The 25,074-nt window shown below is 43.4% G+C and overlaps 1 protein-coding gene across 2 annotated transcripts in view; it reads right to left on the bottom strand.

Moving 5' to 3' along the window:
- rps6ka5 (ribosomal protein S6 kinase, polypeptide 5) overlaps nt 1–25,074 on the bottom strand; it is a 265,478-nt gene that overhangs the window by 30,364 nt on the left and 210,040 nt on the right. For both annotated transcript variants that reach the window (XM_069915896.1, XM_069915897.1), the window contains exons 10-13: nt 20,816–20,941; nt 20,474–20,607; nt 20,050–20,143; nt 16,262–16,432 (exon numbers count right to left, since the gene is read on the bottom strand). In XM_069915896.1, coding sequence (XP_069771997.1) covers nt 16,262–16,432; nt 20,050–20,143; nt 20,474–20,607; nt 20,816–20,941 — 525 coding nt within the window. The remainder of the gene's footprint in view (nt 1–16,261; nt 16,433–20,049; nt 20,144–20,473; nt 20,608–20,815; nt 20,942–25,074) is intronic.

Raw genomic sequence — 25,074 nt, 5'->3', positions numbered from 1 at the left:
TAAGAGTTCAAAACTTGTGTTTGGGTAAAAAAATATTTTTTGACCCTTGTATTCCAATGGTTTATTATTTTCTCTAATTTTATTCCTTGCCGCTCCAACATATTTTCTCTTGTCGTAATCTCAAAAAATTTACTAAAATGGATCTTGGTTTTTGATGTGTCTGTGGTTTTGGAGCTAGTGTTCTGTGTGCCCTTTCCATTTCCATTCCTTTCTGTATTTTTGTCGTTCCCAGGAACTTCGGGATCCATTCTTTTATAAATTCCTTCATGTCTGTGCCTTCTTCTTCTTCCTTCAGGCCCACTAATTTTATGTTGTTTCGCCTACTATAATTTTCCAACATATCAATTTTCTGAGCTAACAACTCTTGTGTCTCTTTAATTTTTTTGTCACTTTCTTCCAATTTTCCTTGTCGTTTACTTCCATTTCTACAGCCGTTTCCCGCTCTTCCACATTCTCTACTCTTTTCCCTATTTCTGTCATGACCAGTTCTAACCTTTGCATTTTATCTTCTGTTCTTTTCATTTTCCTTTTTATTGCGTTAAACTCTAATGACGACCATTCTTTTAGTTCTTCAAAAAATAGTTTATCTATATTCTGTTCATCAGTTTTACCTTTTATTTCTCTTTGTCCATCTGTTTTACCTTCTATCTCTCTGTGAAGATCTTGGTCTTCTTCCTCTTCTTCTGTGTCTGTACCTATGTTTGTGTCTTCTTTTCTTCTTTGTATCTGTGTCTCTTCTGATTCTCCTGATGAGTAGCTTGTCTCACTTTGTCGGGCCTCTTCTTGCTTGGCCTCTTGCTATTGGTCCTCTTCTTCTGAGCTGCTCATCTGTTGAGCCTCCTGCTGCTGCTCCTCTTTCCTTTCACCCCGTAGACTTTCTTTCTCACCTGGTACTTCACTCCCTCTCCTGCCGCTTTCCTCATCTTTCAGCTGAGAGCCCTGGTGCCGGGCATCCCTCAGCTGGTCGTGCCGTGGTTGCCCGCTCCTCAGCTGAGCCCCCCCCTCCTGTCGATGTTTTCCTTCACCTTAGATTGCACACTGCACACTTTTGATTGGCTCAGAGAGCCATTTTTGCAGTCCAGCAGTCGGGGGGGGGTCATGACTTCGTGGGGCCATCACCAACCTCAGCGATCGAGCACTCTTCTCCACCACGGCTCCCTGTTCCTTCATGCAGGTAAGGCCTTCTCCTTTCTTTTCCTGTGTCTTTTCTTCTTCTTTTCCCTGTTGTTTTTACTTTTTCCTTCTTAGGTGCCATTTTCTTTCTCTTCTCTGCAACTTTATCTTTTATTTCTTATATTTTGTATTTATTGAACTTTGTCTTTTCTTAACTTTTTTTCTTCTTTTCTGGAGAGGGCTGGTTTTACCGTACCGGCCACTACTCCATCATGTGACTCCTCCCTCATATTAGGATTGATTACTTTTTTCATGGTCAATTTATTAATTTCCTTGAACAAATCATGTAAGCACCAAGAAGTAGTTATATCTGACCATGCCCTAGTCATCTTCTTGAATTTTTACGATATTCTGTCTACACAAAGGCAATGGAGATTTAATACTACTCTCCTTGCTGATAAAGTACTTTTAGATTTATGGAAAAATAAATAGTTTTTCTTTTCTACTAATTCCACCCAACGATGTCCAACTTGATTGTTTGGGACACAACTAAATTGTATTTAAGAGGATAAATTATTTCGTACATGGCTAATTGTACAAGAGTAGAACTTAAAACTAAATTTGATCTTCTCTCTATCTATCGAATTAAACAGCAATTGTTAAGAAATATTGGAAGAATTTTGAATATTCTGAAGATTTTCTGTCTGATATCTGGAGGTTGCCATCAGATCCACAATTTCCTTTTTTATATATATATATAAGGTTATCTTGATTAGAGGGAGGGGGTTGATTAATTTAGTTTTTAGTTTTTTTTTCATTTGTCTTAAATATGGGTTTAACATGGTTATTATAGATTAATTCAATAACTTGTTTCTTATGTGGATCAAGGAACTGTCAATGTAGTTCCATCAATTTTTTTTCTCTTTTTTGTATATGAGATGATTTGTTATGTGCTTTCCTTAAAATTTTGTATGTAAGTTTATATGTTAAACTCAATAAAAATCTTTTAAAAAGAAAAGCACTGAAGCCAGGTCAGTGTTTGACTAAGACAGACAAAATCTGATTCTCTAGCCTTTATAGCTTCAAACATCTTTCTGAAATTAAAAATGTGCACAAAACAGGCATGAGAGCATTCAAAAGAATGCCACAAGAATTACAATTGCATCCCCCGGGAAGAACTAACAGAAAACTAAAATAACTATAAACTATTGCAGGAAAACCAACCTCACCTCCATGGACTCTGTCTACACTTCATGCTGCCTCAGGAAAGCAGCCACTGCTTCCAGGAAAACAGGAAGACCCATCCCATTCTGCTCATACTCTCTCCTCCCCACTCACTCCAGGCAGAACATACTTGAGTTTGAAGAATCACACCACCAGATTCAAGGACAGTTTCATCCTGCTGTTATTAACTATTGAATGGACATCTCATTAGTAAGATGATGCAGCCCTTACACTGTTTTAACTGAAGATTTTCTCATGACACCTCATTCTGTTTTTTTGTTCTACTTTGCCCTACCTGTTGCACTCAGGTACAGATGAATTGGACTGGATAGCACTCAAAACAAAGTTAATCTCTGTAACTTGATACATGTTAAAATAATAATTAAAAACATATTTACAGCATGGTGGAAGCTGATTCTGGCTATTTAACTGCTTATACTAACCATCAAAGACTCTCATATTTACGAAACAATGTTCTCCCCTTGCCTGTATAGGCTTTTTCTGGGGTCTCCGGTTCCTTCCACCATTCAAAACATACTGGAGTTTGTAGGTCAATTGAGTGTAATTGGGCGACATGGGCTCGTGGGCCGACAGGATCTGTTACTGTGCTGTATGTCTAAATCTAAATATTTCTTTGTGCATGTGAATACTTGTCCTGCATATTTGTAGGTGTTATGTTGGTTGTGTCAAGAATTGCAAAACACTGCTTCACTGGGTTGTTACTTGTGCAATCAAATTATAAATAAACTTGACTTAAACCCATGTCACCCAATTACATCCAAATTAACCATCAACCCCTTATGAAGCTGGGGCACTGGGAAAACCTATGCAGTCAAGGGGAGAATGTACAAACACTTTACAGACAGTGGCAGATTTGAACTGGGTCTCTGGCGCTGTAATGGCATCGCGCTAACACCGTTACGCTAATCTTGCCACAATTCAATCCTGGCATAAGTTATTTCATCACATTCACTTTTCTTATGATAGGGTGAGTTGTCAACATCTTTTTCCCAGGACAACGTCCTTTTAAGGTGAGTGGGAAAGTTAAGGGAAGTTATGGTTAAATTTTTTTTACACACAGAGAGTGGTGAGTTCCTGTAATGGTGGAGGCTGGTACAATAGGGACATTTAAAAAGACTCTTAGATAGGCACATGGATGAAGGAATGAAAAAAAGAGGGTCATGGTAGGGAAGGGTAAGAATGTTGTGGATAGGTTTATATAGGTCAGCACAACACCGTGGGTCAAAGGACCTGTACCATGTTGTAATATTCTATGTAAGCCTCGAGTTACCCTGTTGGTACAGCTTTGAGGTGAATGAAGAGCCTTTTATGCGCAACTATAAAGAGTGATGAAGTATCAAATTGAAATGCCACATCAAAGTAAGATGATAGATGGAAGTATGCAAGAACAGCTCGTGGTCAAAAATGAAATTAGAAGTTGCACTAGAATAATTACAACATTCCAACAGCATTCTCCCTACCACCCTCCCTTTCATCTCCATCACCACCCTAACCAACATCAGTTGATACAGCATCATATCAGAGTGGATATATGGGACCAAGAGATAGAGAAAAGGGAGAGTGTTTCTAGAGATGGATCAGAAGGATCGAGAAAAGGGAGAGTGTGCTAGAGATGGAAACAGAGAGATCAGGAGTCTCCATCTCGGAAGAGAAACTCTCGATAGACATACATCTTCTACAAACTCACCAACTCCCACAGCTACCTCGACTAGACTCTTCACACCCTGTCCCCTGTAAGGATTCCATTCCTTTTACTCAGTTCCTCTGCTCCCAGATGAGGACTTCCATACCAGATTATCAGAGGTGTCCTCCTTCATCAAAAAACATCTCTTCCCCTCTATTACCATCATTGGCCCTCACCCGCATATCCTCTATTTCTTTATTTATTTTAATTTTCATAGACTCATAACATACAAACAAACAATCTTTTTTTAACATTCATGAAACATAGAGTCTGTAGTTATCCCCCTTCCACCTCCCCACCCTTGTACAACTGAAAGTACAATGAAATTACATCGATACAATTAAATTAAATTAAAAAATAAAGTTAAAAATCTCAAAACAAAACTGAAAGAAACTTGTCATCTGCATCATGTCCCACTTCTTTGATGACATTCATTTCCTTTCTGGGACAGATACCCCTATTTCAAAGGGGAGGAGGAAATAATCAATCTCTGTGTCAATATATTTCAAATAGGGTTGTCACACTCTAACGAATGTGTTGTGTTTCTTCCTTACATGATTTTCTCCAAGGGAATGCAACTCTCCATTTCCTCATTCCATCATGTGGTATTTAATTGGGAATCCAACTTTCATGGAACCGCTACACACTTCCTGGCTGCCGCCAGGGCAACCTTCATGTAATTTGACAGTCAAAAACTCACGTCTCACCTCCCAGAAGGTACACTTCTGGATCCTGTGGAAAAATCAATTTATATAATTTTTTTTAAAGAATGTCCCCCAGGTCCTCCCAGAAGGAAGTCACCCTTGTACATAGCCAGGTGGAGTGGACAAAAGTTCGAACCTCCACACCACACCTAAAGCACATTTCTGAAATTTCAGGCTTTGATTTGTGTTGCACCATCCTGTATCTGGCACGAATGACTCTCGTCATGCTGTCCAGACATAGGTCTTGCCACCACTCTTCATTGACTGTTGTTCCCAAGTCCAACTCCCATCTCTCCCTCGAATGGTGTAAGCCTGGCTTCGGGGCCTCACTTTGGAATATTTCATACATCTTAGAGATAAATTTACACACATTCCTCTGTCGAATTAGAATCTCCACGTTACTACATCTATTTAGGGTCATAGATGGTCCCAGTTTTTCCCTTAAGAAAGATCTTATTTGCGGATAGCAGAAGAATGTTCTATTAGAAAAATCGTATTTGTTCCTCAACTGCTCAAATGACATGAGCTGCCTTAGCTTGTAACAATCCTCGATACACCTGATCCCCTTCTGGCACCAGGTGTCCGGGATTTTATTACCCAGAGTCAAGGGTATTAACTTGTTCTGGGTCAAAGACGTTTTGGGAGAAAACCCCACCTTCAATCTAATACATTGATTCATTCTTTAATACATCTGAAGTACATACTTTAATATGGGGTTATCCGATTTCTTTGAAATTTAGTGTCCTATTTATATATAAACTCTCCTGCTATCTCTTCACCCACCACATGTTGTCCAATTTGTGTCGGGGGGAGGGGGCCTCCTTTGAAGAGTAAGGCAATGAACCTTGCCTGGGCTGCCCAGTAGTATTTTAAACCCCTCCCCCCCCCACGTCAACTTTTCATGGAGATTCTAGCCACTTTACCATTCCATAAGGAACCTCCTAACACGTTTGTAAAAAAGCCCTGTGGCAACAAAATTGAAAAAGATACTGGAGCCTTGGCATCACCTTCATTCTGACAGTTAACTCTACCCACCAATGTTATGGGCAGAGTCCTCCATCTAGCAAGGTCCTCCTCAATCTTCCGGAACAAAGGGAAAGAATTAAGTTTGTATAAATTGCACAAATCCTTGTCCACTTTTATCCCCAGATACTTATCCCTTCTTGTGGCCATTTAAAACGACTTCTCTGTTAATATTGTTTATAATCCCCATACATCAAAGGCCTAATCTCACTTTTGTCCAGATTTACTTTATGAGACCTTCCCATAATCCTCCAGTATGTTCCTCAACCTAGTCAATGACACCCCCCCCCCCCCCCCCCCAGGGTCTATCAAATATACTAACAAATCATCAGTGAAAAGATTGATTTTGTGTTCCACCTGGCCCATCCTGAACCCCTTTATGTTTGCATCCTATTGAATGACTTCCATGAGCAGCAAACAGTGCTGGGGGCAATGGAAAACCCTGTCGACTAGACCTGCTCAAAGGCAATCCCACCAAAATAGACGATTTCTTGCTTTTATTGGAACTACTAAATTTGGATCAGGAAAAGCGAGAGAGGTTGAGTGCCCCTTTCTCTAAAGAGGAGATTGCATAGACCCTGTTTGCAGAGTAGTAAAATCGTCGGGGAGGATGGTTTCTCAACCTAGCCAAGATCTTTTAATGCCCCTTCATATGAAAGTGGTGAACCAGGCAGCAGAGATGCACACCCTCCCGGAATTTTTCTCCACAGCAATCATCACCGTAATTCCAAACAAGGCAAGGACCCCTTGAATCCCACCTCATACAGACCCATCTCATTATTAAACACAGATTATAAAATCATTGCAAAACCACTGGCCAATAGGTTGGCAGAATATCTGCTGAAACTAATGAACCTCGACCAAGTTGGATTTGTAGAAAGGAGACAATCAGCAAACAACGTAGCTAGATTGCTTAATATGGTCAGGGGTGGATCCAGGAGCGGCTGTACCTTTGGATGAGGAAAAGGCCTTTGACAGATTGAAATGGGAATTATTGTTCAAGGTATTGGAGAAATTTGGATTGGGTCGAACATTTATTAACTGGGTGAGGACACTTTATTATAAACCCCAAGCAAAAATGATTTGAAATGTATCTTCTATTTCCCGCACATCTTCTCTGGCCCCTTTCACCCTCATACGCAACAAGGACAGGATTTCTCACCAGTCTCTGCATTCAAAATATCAACCTCTGTCATTTCCACCACCTATGTGACCCTATATATTTTTCTCTCCTCCCCTCTCCACAGGGACCGCTCTCTCCGTGATTCCCTTGTTCACTCCTCCCTCCCCACTAATCATCCCCTTGGGACTTACCCTGTGACCGCATTGTGTCCACACCTCCTCCCTCACCACCATTCAGACTCCAGTCTTTCCAAGTGAAGTAACAATTCACTTGTGAATTTGCAGGCATCATCTACTGCATCCGGTGCTCCCATTGTGGTCTTCTCAACATTGGAGAGACTGGATGCAGATTGGGGGAAATCACTTCATTGAGCACCTCGGCTCTGTCGCCACAATAGCGTGGTTCTCCCAGTTACCACCCATTTCAATTCCCTGCCTCATGACCTTGCTGACATGTCTGAGCATGGTTTTCTGCACTAGCAAATCGAGACCACCTGCAAATTGGAGGAACAACAGCTCATCTTCTGCCTGGGCACCCTCCAACTGGATGGCATTAGCATTGACCTCCAGTTTCCATTAGACGCCCCCTTCCCCATGTCCCTTCTCTTCAAGCTGTTTCTTTTGACAGAGCCAAAATCAATTCTGATCTTTCCTCTCTCCTGTCCTCTTATAATATCCAATTAACATCTTTTGTCTTTTGGTTTGGACCTCTCCCCTTCTCATTCTTTCTTTTCGTCCCCAGCCTTTGAATCCAGACGCTTGTCTCTTTTTCACTCATACCTTGAGGAAGGGCTCACGACTGAAATGTAATATCTCTTTACCTTCTATGGACACTGCAAGGGTGGCAGAGCTCCTCCAGAATCTCTGTGTTTCTACAAAAATCATAACAAGAGGCCATCCTGTCACACCAATCCTGAGCATCTTCCCGAGACTCGTGCATTTAATCCTTCAATATTCAATTCCGGTAACACACAGTGAAACCAATGTTCAAATCTGCTTTGTCAAATGAGGGGTGATCTCACTGAAATACATAAGACCTTTAAGTAATAAGACAGGCTAAATGTCGAATTAGTTCCACTAATAGGATGATCTACTTTCAAAGCTACAAAATTAGGAAGGTGGCTATTTAAAGCTGAGATGCACAGAAGGGTGGGAAACCCCCTGCTTGAAACACCACATGATTGAAATACAGCGAACAGCATCAGAGAGTGTCCAGAGGAGAGTGATCAGGATGTTGAGAGGGTTGTTGTTGTTTCTGGAAGGGACTCCCTCGACTTGGACTGTTTTTTTTGGCACAAACAATATGTGGGAAATTTCATTGAGCTTTATAAAGAGAAACCTTCTTGTTGAGTTTATCTTTGTCCTTTTATGAACAAAATGTAAGCATTTGCTGTCTTGTCTACCCAAGAAGATTGGGAAGAATATGGCCAATACCTCCACTATTTTAACTCTTACCTCAATTTGATGAAGGGCTCAGGTCCGAAATGTTGGTGACATATCTTTGCCACATAAAGAATTCTGCACGATGGTAGCTGGATTAAATGACTACCATTCAGTGGCACTGACCTCCATGATCCATTACCAGTTCCTCTTTGAGCAACTGGTAATGGAACGTATCAAAGTGCACCTACAAGTGACATTCCAGTTTGTCTATTGTTCAAACTGTTCTTCAGATGATGAAATAGCCTTGACCTTCCATTCAATCCTGACCCACCGAGAGTACAATGCCTCATGCCAGGCTGATGTTCATTGACACAAACATACCTCAGAGGCTGGAGGATAAACTATCCTCAAATGGTCTCGTTCGGCTTCTCTGCAGCAACTGGATCCTAAATTTCTTGATTGAAAGACTATAGTCCGTCTGAGTGGGCAACAAAACCTCAAGCCTCAACCTCACTGAGGACTGGCTGCGTGCTCGGCCCTGCTACCGTTGACACTACTGACTCGTGATTGTACTGTCAGCTTCAGCTCCAAAAGAATCAAGTTGGCGGATGGCAGTTGACCTCATCAACAACAATGATGAGTTGGCTCACAGAGAGGAGGTTGAAAGGTTTGTACAGTGGTGCAAGAGCAACAATTTGATCCACAACGTGGATAAATCAGAAGAGATGATCATGAACTCCAGGAGGACTCCAGGAGGACAAAATAGCTCCATCATGGAGAGAATGGGGAGGACAAAGTTCCCAGACATTCATCTAAAGGACAACCTATCCTGGACCCACACATCCCTCGTTAGTCCAGATGGCCTCTGCAGATTCACAAATGAAGTGTTGCTTCACTTGGAAGGACCGTTTGAGGCTCCAAATGGTGGTGAGGGAGGAGGTGTGGGTGCAAGGGTAGCACTTCCTGTGGTCAAAGGGGTAGCTACCAAGGGGGCAATTGCTGGGAAGGGAGGGGTGGATGAGTGAGTCACAGAGGGATCAGTCTCTGTGGAAGGCAGAGAGGGGAAGAACTGCCTGGTGGTGCGTTCACGTTGTAGGTGGCGGAAATTGCATAGGATGATTTGTTGGTTGTGAAGGCTGGTGGGGCAGTAGGGGAGGACAAGGGGAATCCTGTCCTTGTTCTGTCTAGGGGAGGAGAGGGCCAGGGTAGATGCGTGGGCAATGAAGGATATATGGGTGAGGGACAAGATGATGGTGGTAGAGCAGAAGCCACATTTTTTGAAGAAGGAGCACATCTCGATGATATCACATGGAAGACCTTGTCCTGGGAGCAGATTCAACGGAGATGGAGGAATTGCGAGAAAACGATAGAATCCTTACAGGGACAAAGTGTGAACTCCTGCACCATTAATAAATTTAATGGTTCTCAGGCTGTTGCAATGACAAAGAACCCACCACACAATCAATTTTTGCCTCTTTTAACTGCTGGTTAAGGGACTGGCGTACAAGCACGCAATAGCAGTTTATTGCAGGAGACTTTAGGCTGGCTGTGCACTAGAAGCACTAAATTTTATCCAGGATTAAGACATGTAATGAGCAGCATCTAGATATATGCAAAGGCTACACAGATGTGATTCATAAAAGACGTGATTCATAAAACAGATATGATTCATTAAAGATGAATTAAGAGAGTAAAAATAACAGAGCACTTGGTGCTTTCAGAGCCCAGACAGTGGCTGAATGGCGTAAAATAATAGATTCTACTGTAGCGAGAAAATAAGGCTGCTGTTTGTCAAGTTTTTAAATGTTTTCTTTGAGTGTAAAGTTGCTGATAAAGTTGACAAGTGGAAAATAGGACACCCCAGAGCCTGAATTTGCAGAATAATTGCATTTCCCTTACCACCCTGGGAATGACACCACCTGTTTCATTTGTACATGGACCACCCAGATTTCCCTCATCACCTCCTGTTGGATGTGATGGCAGCTCCTCCCTCTCCTCCTCAGTTTGTCTGAATGACTCTTCACAGCCAGGGATTTCTCTATGCCAATGTTCAATGGCACTCTCTGCCCAATATTGGCCCTCACAGACATTCTCTCCACACTATACTAGGGGGCGGGGAGGGATTTGTTCCTGGATTTTTCTAGTGGAGGGCAAGGTATTTTTAAATTAAATTTTAAATTTAGACATGCAGCATGCAGCCCAATTTATACCCAATTAACCTACACCCCCTGGTATGTTTTGAATGGTGGGAGGAAACCAGAGCCCCCAGAAAAATCCCACTCAGACCCAGGAGAATGTACAAACTCCTTACAGACAGTGCAGGATTCGAACCTCGGTCCAGCTCCAATCGTCGGCACTTTAAATGCTTTGCGCTAACTGTGACGCCAACTGCACTGCCCAATCGTATGCCAGGGTCTGGCACAATAGTGCAAAGCCCAATATAAAGTCAAGTTTATTGTCATGTGGTATACAAGTACAACCCGATGAAACCACGTTCTCCGGGCAAAACACACAGACACACAACCAGACACAACACACATACAGACAAACAATACATGTGCAGGACAAGTTTTCACATATACAAATAAATTAATAAATATCGTTTCATGAATTGGAGAGTCTCGGAGGGTCAGTGTGAGCAGCTCCTTTGGTTGTTCAGCATTCTCACTGCCCGAAGGAAGAAGCTGTTTCTTAGTGTGGGGTGTTGGCCCTGATATTCCTGGATCTCTTCCCTGACAGGAGCAGGTGAAAGATGCTGTGTGCAGGGTGGAAGGGGTCCTCAATGATTTTGCGTGTCCTGTTCAGACAATGATCCCAGTAGTTCACTTTGATGGTGTGGTGAGACACCAGTGATCCCTTCTGTACTCTTATGGTCCTATGGATTGATCTCCAATCCATTTCTCTGCAGCAACCGTACCACAGTGTGGTACGGTTGAGAGAAAGAGAGAGGTGGTGAACATATTGCAGAAGGGGAACATTTTGAGATGGTTGTAAGGAAAAACAAGTTTCAGAAGGTCTAAGGGTTTAGGAAGAGATTTAAAATTAATATGCACCGGAGCATTTGACAAGATGAGGGATAAGTGTACAGAGGAGGAGCCTCGGTTGGCGTAGTGGTTAGAGCAACGCCTTCACAGCACCAGCGATCGGGACCAGGGTTCAAACCCGTCGCTGTCTGTAAAGAGTTTGTACGTTCTCCCCATGTCTGTGTGGGTTTTCCCGGTGGCTCTGGTTTCCTCCCACTGTTCGAAACGTATCGGGGGTGTAGGTTAATAGGATGTAAATTGGGCGGCATGGAATCGTAGGCTGAAATGGCCTGTTACCGGGCTGTATGTCTAAATTTAAAATTTCAATGCACAGAAGGGCCAATGCAATGGGAGTGGGTCTTGAGTGGAGAGAACAAGGAAGGAAACTCCTGCTGACACTAAAACACATTGGTGGGGAAAATAACAAGAAAAAAAACATGGGAAATAACATTAAGCATAATGGCATCATTAAAACTGCAATTCACAAACGTGTAGGAGAAACTCAGCAGGTCACGCAGCATTCACTAGTGTTTCTCCAGCACGTCTGTGTACTGCACAATCCCAACATCTGCAGACTTTCTTGTTTAGGATCATTAAATTTTTTGCTGAACACTGCATGTCTGTCCTGCACAGATAAACACCACAAACAAATTCTCTGCAGTAGATTTGGAACGTCGGTCCAAAATTAACAATCCTCATGGTAATAAGTGCTTGAAGCAGCTGGGTATAAACTAAGTATTGTTAATTTGAAGGATGATAGTAACTTATTCAAGAAAGAGAAATGGATTCATTAATTATTTTTATGAAATGATGATGCATTCAATTTGTCAAATATTTTAGCTATGTACAGAAATTCTGCAACAGGTCAACCTGATTCGAGTGAAAGGCATTGAATGGAGAAGGCTGAGTTGGGAACACAAAGGAGGGTACAGTAGAGGGGAAATTACCCATTGATGGGAGAAGGCTGAGTTGGGAACACAAAGGAGGGTACATTAGAGGGAAAATTACCCATTGATGGGAGAAGGCTGAGTTGGGAACACAAAGGAGGGTACAGTAGAGGGGAAATTACCCATTGATGGGAGAAGGCTGAGTTGGGAACACAAAGGAGGGTACAGTAGAGGGGAAATTACCCATTGATGGGAGAAGGTTGAGTTGCGAACACAAAGGAGGGTACAGTAGAGGGGAAATTACCCATTGATGGGAGAAGGCTGAGTTGGGAACACAAAGGAGGATACAGTAGAGGGGAAATTACCCATTGATGGGAGAAGGCTGAGTTGGGAACACAAAGGAGGGTACAGTAGAGGGGAAATTACCCGTTGATGGGAGAAGGCTGAGTTGGGAACACAAAGGAGGGTACAGTAGAGGGAAAATTACCCATTGATGGGAGAAGGTTGAGTTGGGAACACAAAGGAGGGTACAGTAGAGGGGAAATTACCCATTGATGGGAGAAGGCTGAGTTGGGAACACAAAGGAGGGTACAGTAGAGGGGAAATTACCCATTGATGGGAGAAGGCTGAGTTGGGAACACAAAGGAGGGTACAGTAGAGGGGAAATTACCCATTGATGGGAGAGAGCTGAGTTGGGAACACAAAGGAGGGTACAATAGAGGGAAAATTACCCATTGATGGGAGAAGGTTGAGTTGCGAACACAAAGGAGGGTACAATAGAGGGAAAATTACCCATTGATGGGAGAAGGCTGAGTTGGGAACACAAAGGAGGGTACAGTAGAGGGGAAATTACCCATTGATGGGAGAAGGCTGAGTTGGGAACACAAAGGAGGGTACAGTAGAGGGGAAATTACCCATTGATGGGTGAAGGCTGAGTTGGGAACACAAAGGAGGGTACAGTAGAGGGAAAATTACCCATTGTTGGGAGAAGGCTGAGTTGGGAACACAAAGGACGGTACAGTAGAGGGGAAATTAACCATTGATGGGAGGAAGCTGAGTTGGGAACACAAAGGAGGGTACAGTAGAGGGGAAATTACCCATTGATGGGAGAAGGCTGAGTTGGGAACACAAAGGAGGGTACAGTAGAGGGGAAATTACCCATTGATGGGAGAAGGCTGAGTTGGGAACACAAAGGAGGGTACAGTAGAGGGAAAATTACCCATTGATGGGAGAAGGCTGAGTTGGGAACACAAAGGAGGGTACAGTAGAGGGGAAATTACCCATTGATGGGAGAAAGCTGAGTTGGGAACACAAAGGAGGGTACAATAGAAGGAAAATTACCCATTGATGGGAGAAGGTTGAGTTGCGAACACAAAGGAGGGAACAATAGAGGGAAAATTACCCATTGATGGGAGAAGGCTGAGTTGGGAACACAAAGGAGGGTACAGTAGAGGGGAAATTACCCATTGATGGGAGAAGGCAGAGTTGGGAACACAATGGAGGGTACAGTAGAGGGGAAATTACCCATTGATGGGAGAAAGCTGAGTTGGGAACACAAAGGAGGGTACAATAGAGGGAAAATTACCCATTGATGGGAGAAGGTTGAGTTGCGAACACAAAGGAGGGTACAATAGAGGGAAAATTACCCATTGATGGGAGAAGGCTGAGTTGGGAACACATAGGAGGGTACAGTAGAGGGGAAATTACCCATTGATGGGAGAAGGCTGAGTTGGGAACACAAAGGAGGGTACAGTAGAGGGGAAATTACCCATTGATGGGAGAAGGCTGAGTTGGGAACACAAAGGAGGGTACAGTAGAGGCGAAATTACCCATTGATGGGAGAAGGCTGAGTTGGGAACACAAAGGAGGGTACAGTAGAGGGGAAATTACCCATTGATGGGAGAAGGCTGAGTTGGGAACACAAAGGAGGGTACAGTAGAGGGGAAATTACCCATTGATGGGAGAAGGCTGAGTTGGGAACACAAAGGAGGGTACAGTAGAGGGGAAATTACCCATTGATGGGAGAAGGCTGAGTTGGGAACACAAAGGAGGGTACAGTAGAGGGGAAATTACCCATTGATGGGAGAAGGCTGAGTTGGGAACACAAAGGAGGGTACAGTAGAGGGGAAATTACCCATTGATGGGAGAAGGCTGAGTTGGGAACACAAAGGAGGGTACAGTAGAGGGGAAATTACCCATTGATAGGAGAAGGCTGAGTTGGGAACACAAAGGAGGGTACAGTAGAGGGGAAATTACCCATTGATGGGAGAAGGCTGAGTTGGGAACACAAAGGAGGGTACAGTAGAGGGGAAATTACCCATTGATGGGAGAAGGCTGAGTTGGGAGCACAAAGGAGGGTACAGTAGAGGGGAAATTACCCATTGATGGGAGAAGGCTGAGTTGGGAACACAAAGGAGGGTACAGTAGAGGGGAAATTACCCATTGAAGGGAGAAGGCTGAGTTGGGAACACAAAGGAGGGTGCAGTAGAGGGGAAATTACCCATTGATGGGAGAAGGCTGAGTTGGGAACACAAAGGAGGGTACAGTAGAGGGGAAATTACCCATTGATGGGAGAAAGCTGAGTTGGGAACACAAAGGAGGGTTCAATAGAGGGAAAATTACCCATTGATGGGAGAAGGTTGAGTTGCGAACACAAAGGAGGGTACAATAGAGGGAAAATTACCCATTGATGGGAGAAGGCTGAGTTGGGAACACAAAGGAGGGTACAGTAGAGGGGAAATTACCCATTGATGGGAGAAGGCTGAGTTGGGAACACAAAGGAGGGTACAGTAGAGGGGAAATTACCCATTGATGGGAGAAGGCTGAGTTGGGAACACAAAGGAAGGTACAGTAGAGGGAAAATTACCCATTGATGGGAGAAGGCTGAGTTGGGAACACAAAGGAGGGTACAGTAGAGGGAAAATTACCCATTGATGGGAGAAGGTTGAGTTGAGAACACAAAGGAGGGTACAATAGAGGGAAAATTACCCATTGATGGAAGAAGGCTGAGTTGGGAACACAAAGGAGGGTACAGTAGAGGGGAAATTACCCATTGATGGGAGAAGGCTGAGTTGGGAACACAAAGGAGGGTACAGTAGATGGAAAATTACCCATTGATGGGAGAAGGCTGAGTTGGGAACACAAAGGAGGGTACAGTAGAGGGGAAATTACCCATTGATGGGAGAAAGCTGAGTTGGGAACACAAAGGAGGGTACAATAGAGGGAAAATTGCCCATTGATGGGAGAAGGTTGAGTTGCGAACACAAAGGAGGGTACAATAGAGGGAAAATTACCCATTGATGGGAGAAGGCTGAGTTGGGAACACAAAGGAGGGTACAGTAGAGGGGAAATTACCCATTGATGGGAGAAGGCTGAGTTGGGAACACAAAGGAGGGTACAGTAGAGGGGAAATTACCCATTGATGGGAGAAGGCTGAGTTGGGAACACAAAGGAGGGTACAGTAGAGGGGAAATTACCCATTGATGGGAGAAGGCTGAGTTGGGAACACAAAGGAGGGTACAGTAGAGGGGAAATTACCCATTGATGGGAGAAGGCTGAGTTGGGAACACAAAGGAGGGTACAGTAGAGGGGAAATTACCCATTGATGGGAGAAGGCTGAGTTGGGAACACAAAGGAGGGTACAGTAGAGGGGAAATTACCCATTGATGGGAGAAGGCTGAGTTGGGAACACAAAGGAGGGTACAGTAGAGGGGAAATTACCCATTGATGGGAGAAGGCTGAGTTGGGAACACAAAGGAGGGTACAGTAGAGGGGAAATTACCCATTGATGGGAGAAGGCTGAGTTGGGAACACAAAGGAGGGTACAGTAGAGGGGAAATTACCCATTGATGGGAGAAGGCTGAGTTGGGAACACAAAGGAGGGTACAGTAGAGGGGAAATTACCCATTGATGGGAGAAGGCTGAGTTGGGAACACAAAGGAGGGTACAGTTGAGGGGAAATTACCCATTGATGGGAGAAGGCTGAGTTGGGAACACAAAGGAGGGTACAGTAGAGGGGAAATTCCCAATGCTAGTTCCTCATTCCCTTTCAAATAGCTTTTTCCACATATTCATTACCTCAGGTTTCAAGTCCCTGTGGACAACTCCCACGTCATGCATGTGACTGACAGCAGAGACCAGTTTGCGCATGATGTAACTGGCTTCTGTCTCACTGAAGTATTTCTTCTTCCTGATTCGCTCCAGCAACTCTCCCCCTTTCAGCAGGTCCATCACCAAAAACGTGTGCAGCTGAGGAGAAAATGCAGGAAAATTAGTGAAAAAGGAATTTGTTTACCGTGTACAATTCACAGGAAGGATGTGGAGTCTTTGCAAAGTGTATGGAGATTTATCAGGATATTGATTTGATTAGATGGTATTAGTTATGGGAAGAGATTAGATATACTTGAGTTGTTTTCTCTGGAGCAATGGAAGATGAGGGGAGTCCTGACAAACGTTCGTAAGATTAAATGGCATCGATAGGGTAGGCCAGGGCTTCTTAAACCTTTTAGCTCATGGAACCCTTTTGGGAACCCCAGTCGTCAATTACACTTTAAAAGGCCTGGTGTATACACAAGCATAATAGGAAAGTAAATAAACTCACTAGTAGTGGATTAACTTACATCTGGGCCCTAGGCTGAGCTTTAGCTAGGCCCCCCCCAACTGAACTTGCCCCATCATGGGTCCAGACTATCCCTAATGCCCCCTGTTCCCTGCCACAGGCCTGACTATCCCCACTGCCCCATGATCCCCGCTGCAGCCCAGGACACCCCCCCCTGTCACTCACTCCCCACTGTGGCCCTCATGGGCCCGGGCTACCCTTGGCACCCCACACTCCCCGCCACTGCCCCCCACCACAGGCCAGGCTAAACCTGGCGCCCCTGGCTACCCCCGGTGCCCCTCGCTCCCCACCACAGGACCAGGCTACCCAAGCGCCCCTCACAACCCACTATCGGCCTGGCTACACTTGTCACCCCTTGGTCCCCGCCACGGCCCAGGCTGCTCAGCTGCTCCTCCTCCGCTGCCAAGGACACCCCCACTGCACCTTGCCCCCTGCTGCAGCCCAGGCAACCCCAAGCTCCCCACCGCGGCCCACGCCGCCCTGCCACATTAGACACTGACAGCCGGACACCCCTCCCGTAATTCATTTACCAGGTGACAGGGTGGACACTGGTATTTTGGAGCCCCCTCCTCGCACACGCTGCAAATCTTCATGCTGACGCCAGCTCCCAGAAACCACCGCATGTGTCACACCGGCAACAGCACGGCTCTAACTTTGGCCCACAGTCACCGGCTTCACCCACGCAGATTGTCAATTCTTCCGCAGAGCTCCTACTACTTTCGGCGGAATCCCTGGTTTCTACAGAAACCCAGTTTGGGAAATGCTGGGGTGGAAAGTCAGAATCTTCTTCCCCAGGTAAAATGCCACATTGGAAGGTTAAATTTTAAAAAAAGCCCCACAGTGAGTGGTGGGTGACTGGAACAGACTGCCAGGATTAATAATGGAAGCAGATACAATAGTAGCATTTAAGAGACTTATGGGTAGACATGGGAATATTCAGGGAGTAGAGGGGTATGCAACCTTTTTTACATTAATGATACAGAGGGTAGAAGACACTCCCTGACGCTCAATTACCCCCAATGAACGTGTGGGAGGAAACCTGAGCACCTGGAGAAAGCTCATGGGTCACGGGTGAACATACCTTACGGATAGTGGCAAATTCAAACCTGTGTCACTGGCGCTATAATGGCATCGCGCTAACTGCTATGCTAAATGTGTCATGACATATGCCAACAGAAATGTTTTAGTTTCATTTAGGCAGCATTTTAATTCAGTGGTCTGAAAGGGCCTTTTCCTGTGCTATATATGTTCTAATCCAGACAATAGTTAGTAAAAACATTTAAGCCATTTTCATTAAATGATGCAGATTATTATTAATTTACACTGGAAATATGAAGATTTTGTTTCTTTTTCACTTTTACGTGCCACAATATTCACATCTTTCATAAATATTAATATGTAAATCGAGTCTATCACGTAAATGCATTGAAAGCCAGCTCTCAGTCTGATGCCAGCAACTCACTGAAGTTACTGTTCCCCATTTCATGGGCATTGCTTTCGAAGTTTGGCTTTTTGATCAAATCACAGGATGAGAGAAAAATGAATGGGCAGATGGTGGAGAGACTTGAAAGAGAACTTACAACAGTGGAAACTAAGATTAGATTGAGACATTCTGAACAATAGAGGCCTTCAACAGGCCAAAGAAATAGTAAGATCATTAGTTAAAAAAATGACATGAGGACCAGTTTTCTTGCACGTTGAGTTGCTCCAATTCGAAATGCTTTGCCAGAAAGGGAGGTGACGACAGATTCACTGCCTGATTTCCAAAGAATACTCTTAAAAATTTGCATTTGAAAGTCACAGAGATAGGTCCTTCAGCCCACAGAGTCTGAGCTGATCATCAATCACCATTTACATTAATTGTACTTAATCCATTCCTATGTCAATTGGCACTGGGAAAGAAGCAAAGTGAACAGATTTTTCAAGAGTAAGTACAGATATAATGGGCCAAATACTGTCTGATACGAAGGAAACAAAAGAGGAATTAAATCAGAGCTTGATAATGTTTTCTTGTGTTGAGAACATTTTTAAAAATCCCCTCTACTCATTGTGCAACCTTTTCCCAGCAAACACAGTCCCAGATGGGAAGTCTTTGGTTAAAAAGCAGTGGTGCATTATTAGCTTAAGAAATAAACACGTGAATCAAGTTGTTGCAACCTAAATCCTAATTGCCAACAAGAGAGACACCTATTTATTCCAAATCTCCATCCTCTATTGGTTAACCAATCCCCTATCCATGCTATTGCATATGCCACTGTATCGGACAACCTCCGGAATTTCTATTGAAAACGCTGGTTTTGAGCGATACCCTTTGAATAAGATGATCCCCCCCCCAACCACCCACCCCCCCCCAAAAAAAAATCTGGCACTTACAACTGACCAGTGGATGCTATTAAATGCCAAATCACAATATTTTAATAACAAATGATTATTTAAAGATTTAAATTTTATTTGGACATAATCCACTGTGAGCTTTTGTAACAGGCCGTTTAAAGAGCCCAACAGCAGTTGGTCTGAGTGGATTGACCCTGTGGAGGAGCACTGAGACTTCGCAAATAACTAACAGGACGTGCAAGATTGCATTGGAGCTGGCAGGAAGAAGGTGGCGGTGTTTGCAACTTCGTCATCAAGGAAAGAATTTTATACTCTTTGTATAGGACGACCTTGATTTTAAGGTGAAATTTTTAAGTTTCGGAGATTGTCCTATAGAATGGCATACATGATAATGCATTACTACCCCCCGTCCCCCATACATCCTATCTTCCAAATGTCTTTTATGTGGCATCTTACCAAACTTCTGGAAAACCAAGTACACAACATCCATCAAAGAACACTGGTAAATTTGTCAAACAGGACCTGCCCTTCCTGAATCCATGCAGATGAAGTTCAGACTGGGGAAGCTGGGGACTGATTTCCTTGGAGAAGAGTGGGTTGCTGAGAGAAATACTTAAAATCACAAAAGATCTTGAAAGAGTTGAAAGAGAAAAACTTCCCACATTTGGCCAAAGTGTCAAGAACCAGGGCCGCAGAATGAAGGTCAGGGGGAAAAGTGACACAGAAGCAATTTTTTTTGTATGGCATGTGCACCTCGAATGCACTACCTGGGTGGGGAGTAAAGGGAGATACAATTGCAGTGCTCAAGAGGGAACGGAATAAAACCTGAAAGGAAAGGAAGATGCCGGACTATGGGGTGAGGGAAGGGGAGTGCGACTAGCGAAAGCTCTTCCACAGAGCACCCTCAACGCACCTGATCATGATAAACATCGTGCAGTTTGACAATGTTCGGGTGTCCTTCGCAGAGTTTGAGAGCTGCTATCTCTCTTTGAGTGTTCACTTCCATTCTGCAAAGAGGAATGAGGAGAGCAATATGTTAAAGAGAGTGGAAAGGAGGGCAGTGCATGAATGGACAGAATTCCATTTTAGGGTATTTTTTGGTCAAAAATATATTTTTTTTTGAAAACCAAGATAGAGTACGTTATTATCAAACTGGAAATTAAATTAACTTGGATCAAAGGGTACTGAACGAGGAGGAATTGTATCTTCTAAAAATATCAAAATTGAAGTTTGAAGTTCAGATTTATTGTTGGAGTACATACAGACAGCCCTGAGATTCATTTTCCTGGGCCAAGCAGAATTCCTACTTGGTAAAACTCATCATGGTTTTGCGTTACCTTTTACTGACGATTTTCACTGCAAACTCCTGCCCGGTTTTCTTATTATGACACCTTCTACAGATGGAGAAACTTCCTTCTCCGAGTGGGCTGTCTTTTAGATCAAGATCATAGTGTTGATAAAAAGGTGAATCCTGGCAATGGGGGTGGAAGGGAAGAATTTGAAAACGGCATTAGACCCGGTGTACAAAAACAGAATGCCTCATAAGCTGGAAGTATCAATGTGTCTCCCTCATTTGTGTAACAAAGTCCTGAAACACCTTAACTGCAACTTATTTCAGTAAAACGGTGATATTATAAACTCACAAGAACAATGGCAGCAAAATATTTGGTGTTAAATACCTTCATCATAGCACTGCGTGCAATGGCAGTATTACCAGGACGATCCACTCCGAGATGAAGTTGAATGGGATCAGTCATCACAGCATTACGTTTGAAGAGAATGGATGGAGCAATGAAAGAATAGCCCTGACAAGAAAGAACAACAATAAATCTTTAACCTGAATGTTTATACATAGATTACAGTACTGGAAGAGGCATTTTGCCCATCATGGCCGTTTTGACTTTTGGTTCATCTGATACAAACTAGGCAGCTATTTCCCCATGGACTTGAATATTTCCTAGATTAAATGTTTGTCCAATCTTATAATAAGGTGCATGTTTTTTTGGCAAACCATTACAATGCTCTAACAATCTTAAATCCAAGCAATGAGAATTTGAGGTGGTTGCTCTCCAGCAACTCCAAACACCTCAAATTCTTGAATTCAGTCCCTCTCAAATGCTCTGAATGTTGAAACTTACACACACAGCCACGCAGTGTCAGAAGGGGTTCTAATGAAGGGTCACTGACCGGAAAAGTGAACTCTTTCACTCCAAAATGCTGTTTTACCAGTTTGAGTCAACAGGCTTCGGCAATAAGTGCAGGCCTGGCAACAGTTGTGAAATTAATCACTGTATAATTGTAAGGACATTGGAACTGAATTGTCTACTTAGCCTATTCTATTATTCATGGTTGATCTTTGACCTGTAAGCTCACTTTTTCCCCACATCTTACTGCAATTATTAGGAACAATGAGGAATTAAAGTTCCGCATCCACATCCTCATTCTGACAAACCTATGGCTTTAATGTTTTTCTTTATGTCTAAAATTGATGAACTCCCTTAATTTAGACCACCCATTCTTAATGGGGGCCACAGATGAACCCCCTGGGGGTGGGTGGGGGGGGGCCACGGCACATTCTTTTCACCTCACGTAACACAATTTAAAAAAAATGTTCTTCATGTAGTCGGTGGGAGAGAAGTACAGAAGATTCCAAAACTTGTCTGCTCTCCCGGAAAGGGAACCCATAAGCTTCGAGCAGAGTCCTGGGGGGTGGGAAATATAGCCAAAAAGAAGGTTGAGAATGGCAGATGTAGACTGATCATTGCCTCATACTGTATTGAAAGTTCAAATATTGTTTTTTAATGGTTCCACCCACTTTATACAGATTATACCTGAATTTTTCTCTCCCCCTCCACGTTCCTTGAGTGCATGATCCTAACCACTGATCATTACTTCTCTTCCAAATGCACCACTTTAAACTGCTTTCCATCCATCAGCCCACTTCGCCTATTTTAAAAAAAATTTAAAATCATATTGACTGCCGTCTTTCAAACTTAATTTGGACTGATTAACGAAGGACATACTTTTGTTCCATACAATGATGGGCACAAGTTCAGTTCCAAACATTGAAACTTAGGTTGACCTGCTGCAAGAAATGTGTAGCTTCGTAATCTAAAAAATGTCTACAGTAGAGGCAGCTCTGTAACTGGATTCTGGACTTTGCCACGGTAAGACCACAGTCTGTCGGGGTCAGCAGCAAAACATTGCGCACCGCATTGCTGAGCACTGGTGCAGACCTCAGGAATGTGCGCTCAGCCTGCCCCCGTTCACTCACCGGATCCAGCTCCAAAAGAGTCATTAAGTTTCCAGATGGCACGACAGGAGTTGGCCTCAACAACAACATTGAATACAGAAAAGAGGTGGGAAATCTCGCGATATGGTGCAAGAATAGCAGCCTGAGTCTCAACGTGGACAAGACAAAGGACTTCAGGAGGACGAGAGATGACCACACTTTAATAGCTCGGTAGTAAAGAGCACCAAGTTTCTGGGTGTCCACTTAAGAAATAACCTATATTAGACACATAACATCTCCTCACTTATCAGAAAGGCTGAGATGCAGCTGGCCAAGACGCTCTTGATAGAACTCCTGCAGAAAGTTGACAGAGTGGTGGCCACCTCAGTCAACTCAGGTAGGGCAGTCAGGCAAGGCTACATCACAGTGTGGAATGGTTGCTGTAAAGCATCGATCGGAGGTCAATCCTCAGGACAATTAAAGTGGCAGAGAGGATCACCACCCCCAATCGATGGGATTTACCAGGATCGTTATTTAAAGAGGGCTCACAGAATCAGGGGGATTCCACCATCCCGCGCGCAGCATCTTTCAGCTATTCCCGTCGGGAAAAAGACACAGGAGGATCAGAGCCAGAACCACCAGGCTGAGGAACTGCTTCTTCCCAAGGGCAGTGAGAATGCTGAATGACTGCTCTTTTTGAAGAATATTATTTTAATATATGCACTGTGTTTTTATAGCGTTTGTCTGTATGTGTGTTGTGCCTTTATGTGTTCTGCACCATGGACTGGAGAATGCTCTTTCGTCAGGTTGTATTGGTACAATCGGAAGACAAATAAACTTGAACTATAGATATAACTACAGACTGAATACAAATTTAACTACCTACCATTTTGATGACACAAAATGACAATGGTTAGCTGAACTGCATAAATCATGGCTTCCAAAATTATAGCATCATAATCTTGTTTCCTGCAATGTTTTGCTCCACAACTCTGAACATTTCTAATATTTGTGCATACTAGTTGTGTAAATGCATCACTCAGCGAGTCGGGCAGCGTCCACAAAGAGTAACAAACAGTCGATATTTCAGGCTGAAAACTCTTCATTGGGAACAGCAAGAACTGGGCATATGCCTGAATAAAAGGGTGGGGGGGGGGGAAGGGAGGAGCATGGGTTGGCATGTGATTGGTGAATATAGGTAGAGGGGGAAGAAGAGCTAAGGTGTAATGGGGGAACGGGACAATGGACTGAGAAAGATGCACACTGATAGTTGAATAAAGAAAACATAGAATATGGAACATTGAACACTACAGCACAGTACAGGCCCTTCGGCCCTCGATGGTGTGCCAACCTATAGATTCCTATATAAAAAAACTAAACTCTACCTACCCCATAACCCTCTATTTTTCTTGCATCAATGTTCCAGACTTAAAATCTCCACGCCTGGCAATGCGATCCAAGCACTTACTCTTATATAAAAAAAAACAATTCCCCTAAACTTTTCTTCCCTCACCTTGTCCTCTGGTGTTAGCTATTCTGCCCCAAGGAAAAAGGGTGCTTGTTTTCCACTCTAACTATGGCTTTTACAATATTGTAGGCATCTATTAAGTCAACTCTCAACCTTCTTTGCTCCAAAGCCCTAGTGCTGTTAACCTTGTCTCCAATCCAGGCCACGTCCTGGTAAATCTCCTCTGCACCTCTCCACCGCTTTGACATCTTTCCTGGAATGAGGCAACCGGACTGATCACCATCATAATTCAGGGAGCCTCTCAAATTCAATGATATCTTTTATTTATTTTTATTCTATGAACAAGGAATGGAATCCTTGTTTTAATAACTATCATATATTTTGGTGGATAAGGCAACCTTTAGATAAGATGAGACCCCAATTTCAGTCTGAATTTAGCTCACATCTGTGGTATAAGATGACCCCCCCAAATGTACCAGTACCACTGATGGAGCCGGTGGGCGTGGCCGGTAGGTGGGTGAAGCCCCCCATCTCAAAGTGAGTCTTAGTTCAGTCTATTGCTAGTTTCTGTCTTAACCAGTTTAAAAAATGTTTACATCAAATTGTTATCATGGAAACACCAGGCAAGCAAAGAAAGTATGAAGCAAGTTCAAAGTCATTGAAGTGGCCAAGGAATCTAACAACTGTGCTTCTACAAGGACATTTGACATCACTGAGAAGATGATAAGAAAGGGGATAAAGAATGAAGACGTTTTAAGGAAAATGCCAAAGAAACAATGTCCGATGAGAGGAGGATTCACTTGTTGGCCCTAGTTGGAAAATCATGTGGCAGAATGGGTACTCGAACAGAGGCAGGATTGCTACATAGTCACAACATTGACCATATGTACATGGTTCAGAGGACGATTTATTGTGGGACACTGACAGCGAAGCAGAAGCGACTCACCAGATTCAGACTGGTGATGATGTGTAAACGGTGAGACTCCAGATGTGGTTGCCAAGTTCTTTGCCTCAGAGGAAAAAGCTAGTGATTTGCAAAGATTTTAAATGCATGTGATGTGTTTTTTTTAAACTTTATAATTCTTTTATTGGTTTAACTCCACATTGATAATGGATTTTAGTGAAAAATAAAAATTGTGTACATTTCAGCAGCTTTTTAAAAAATATACCAGTATCTTAAAAATTTGTTATAGGGTGGAGTCTGGGTGGGTTATGGAACCAATCAAGTGGTATTTTGA

Source organism: Narcine bancroftii, chromosome 2 (genome assembly GCF_036971445.1).
Source record: "Narcine bancroftii isolate sNarBan1 chromosome 2, sNarBan1.hap1, whole genome shotgun sequence".
NCBI lineage: Eukaryota > Metazoa > Chordata > Chondrichthyes > Torpediniformes > Narcinidae > Narcine > Narcine bancroftii.
This window is presented reverse-complemented; position numbering and strand designations above follow the sequence as displayed.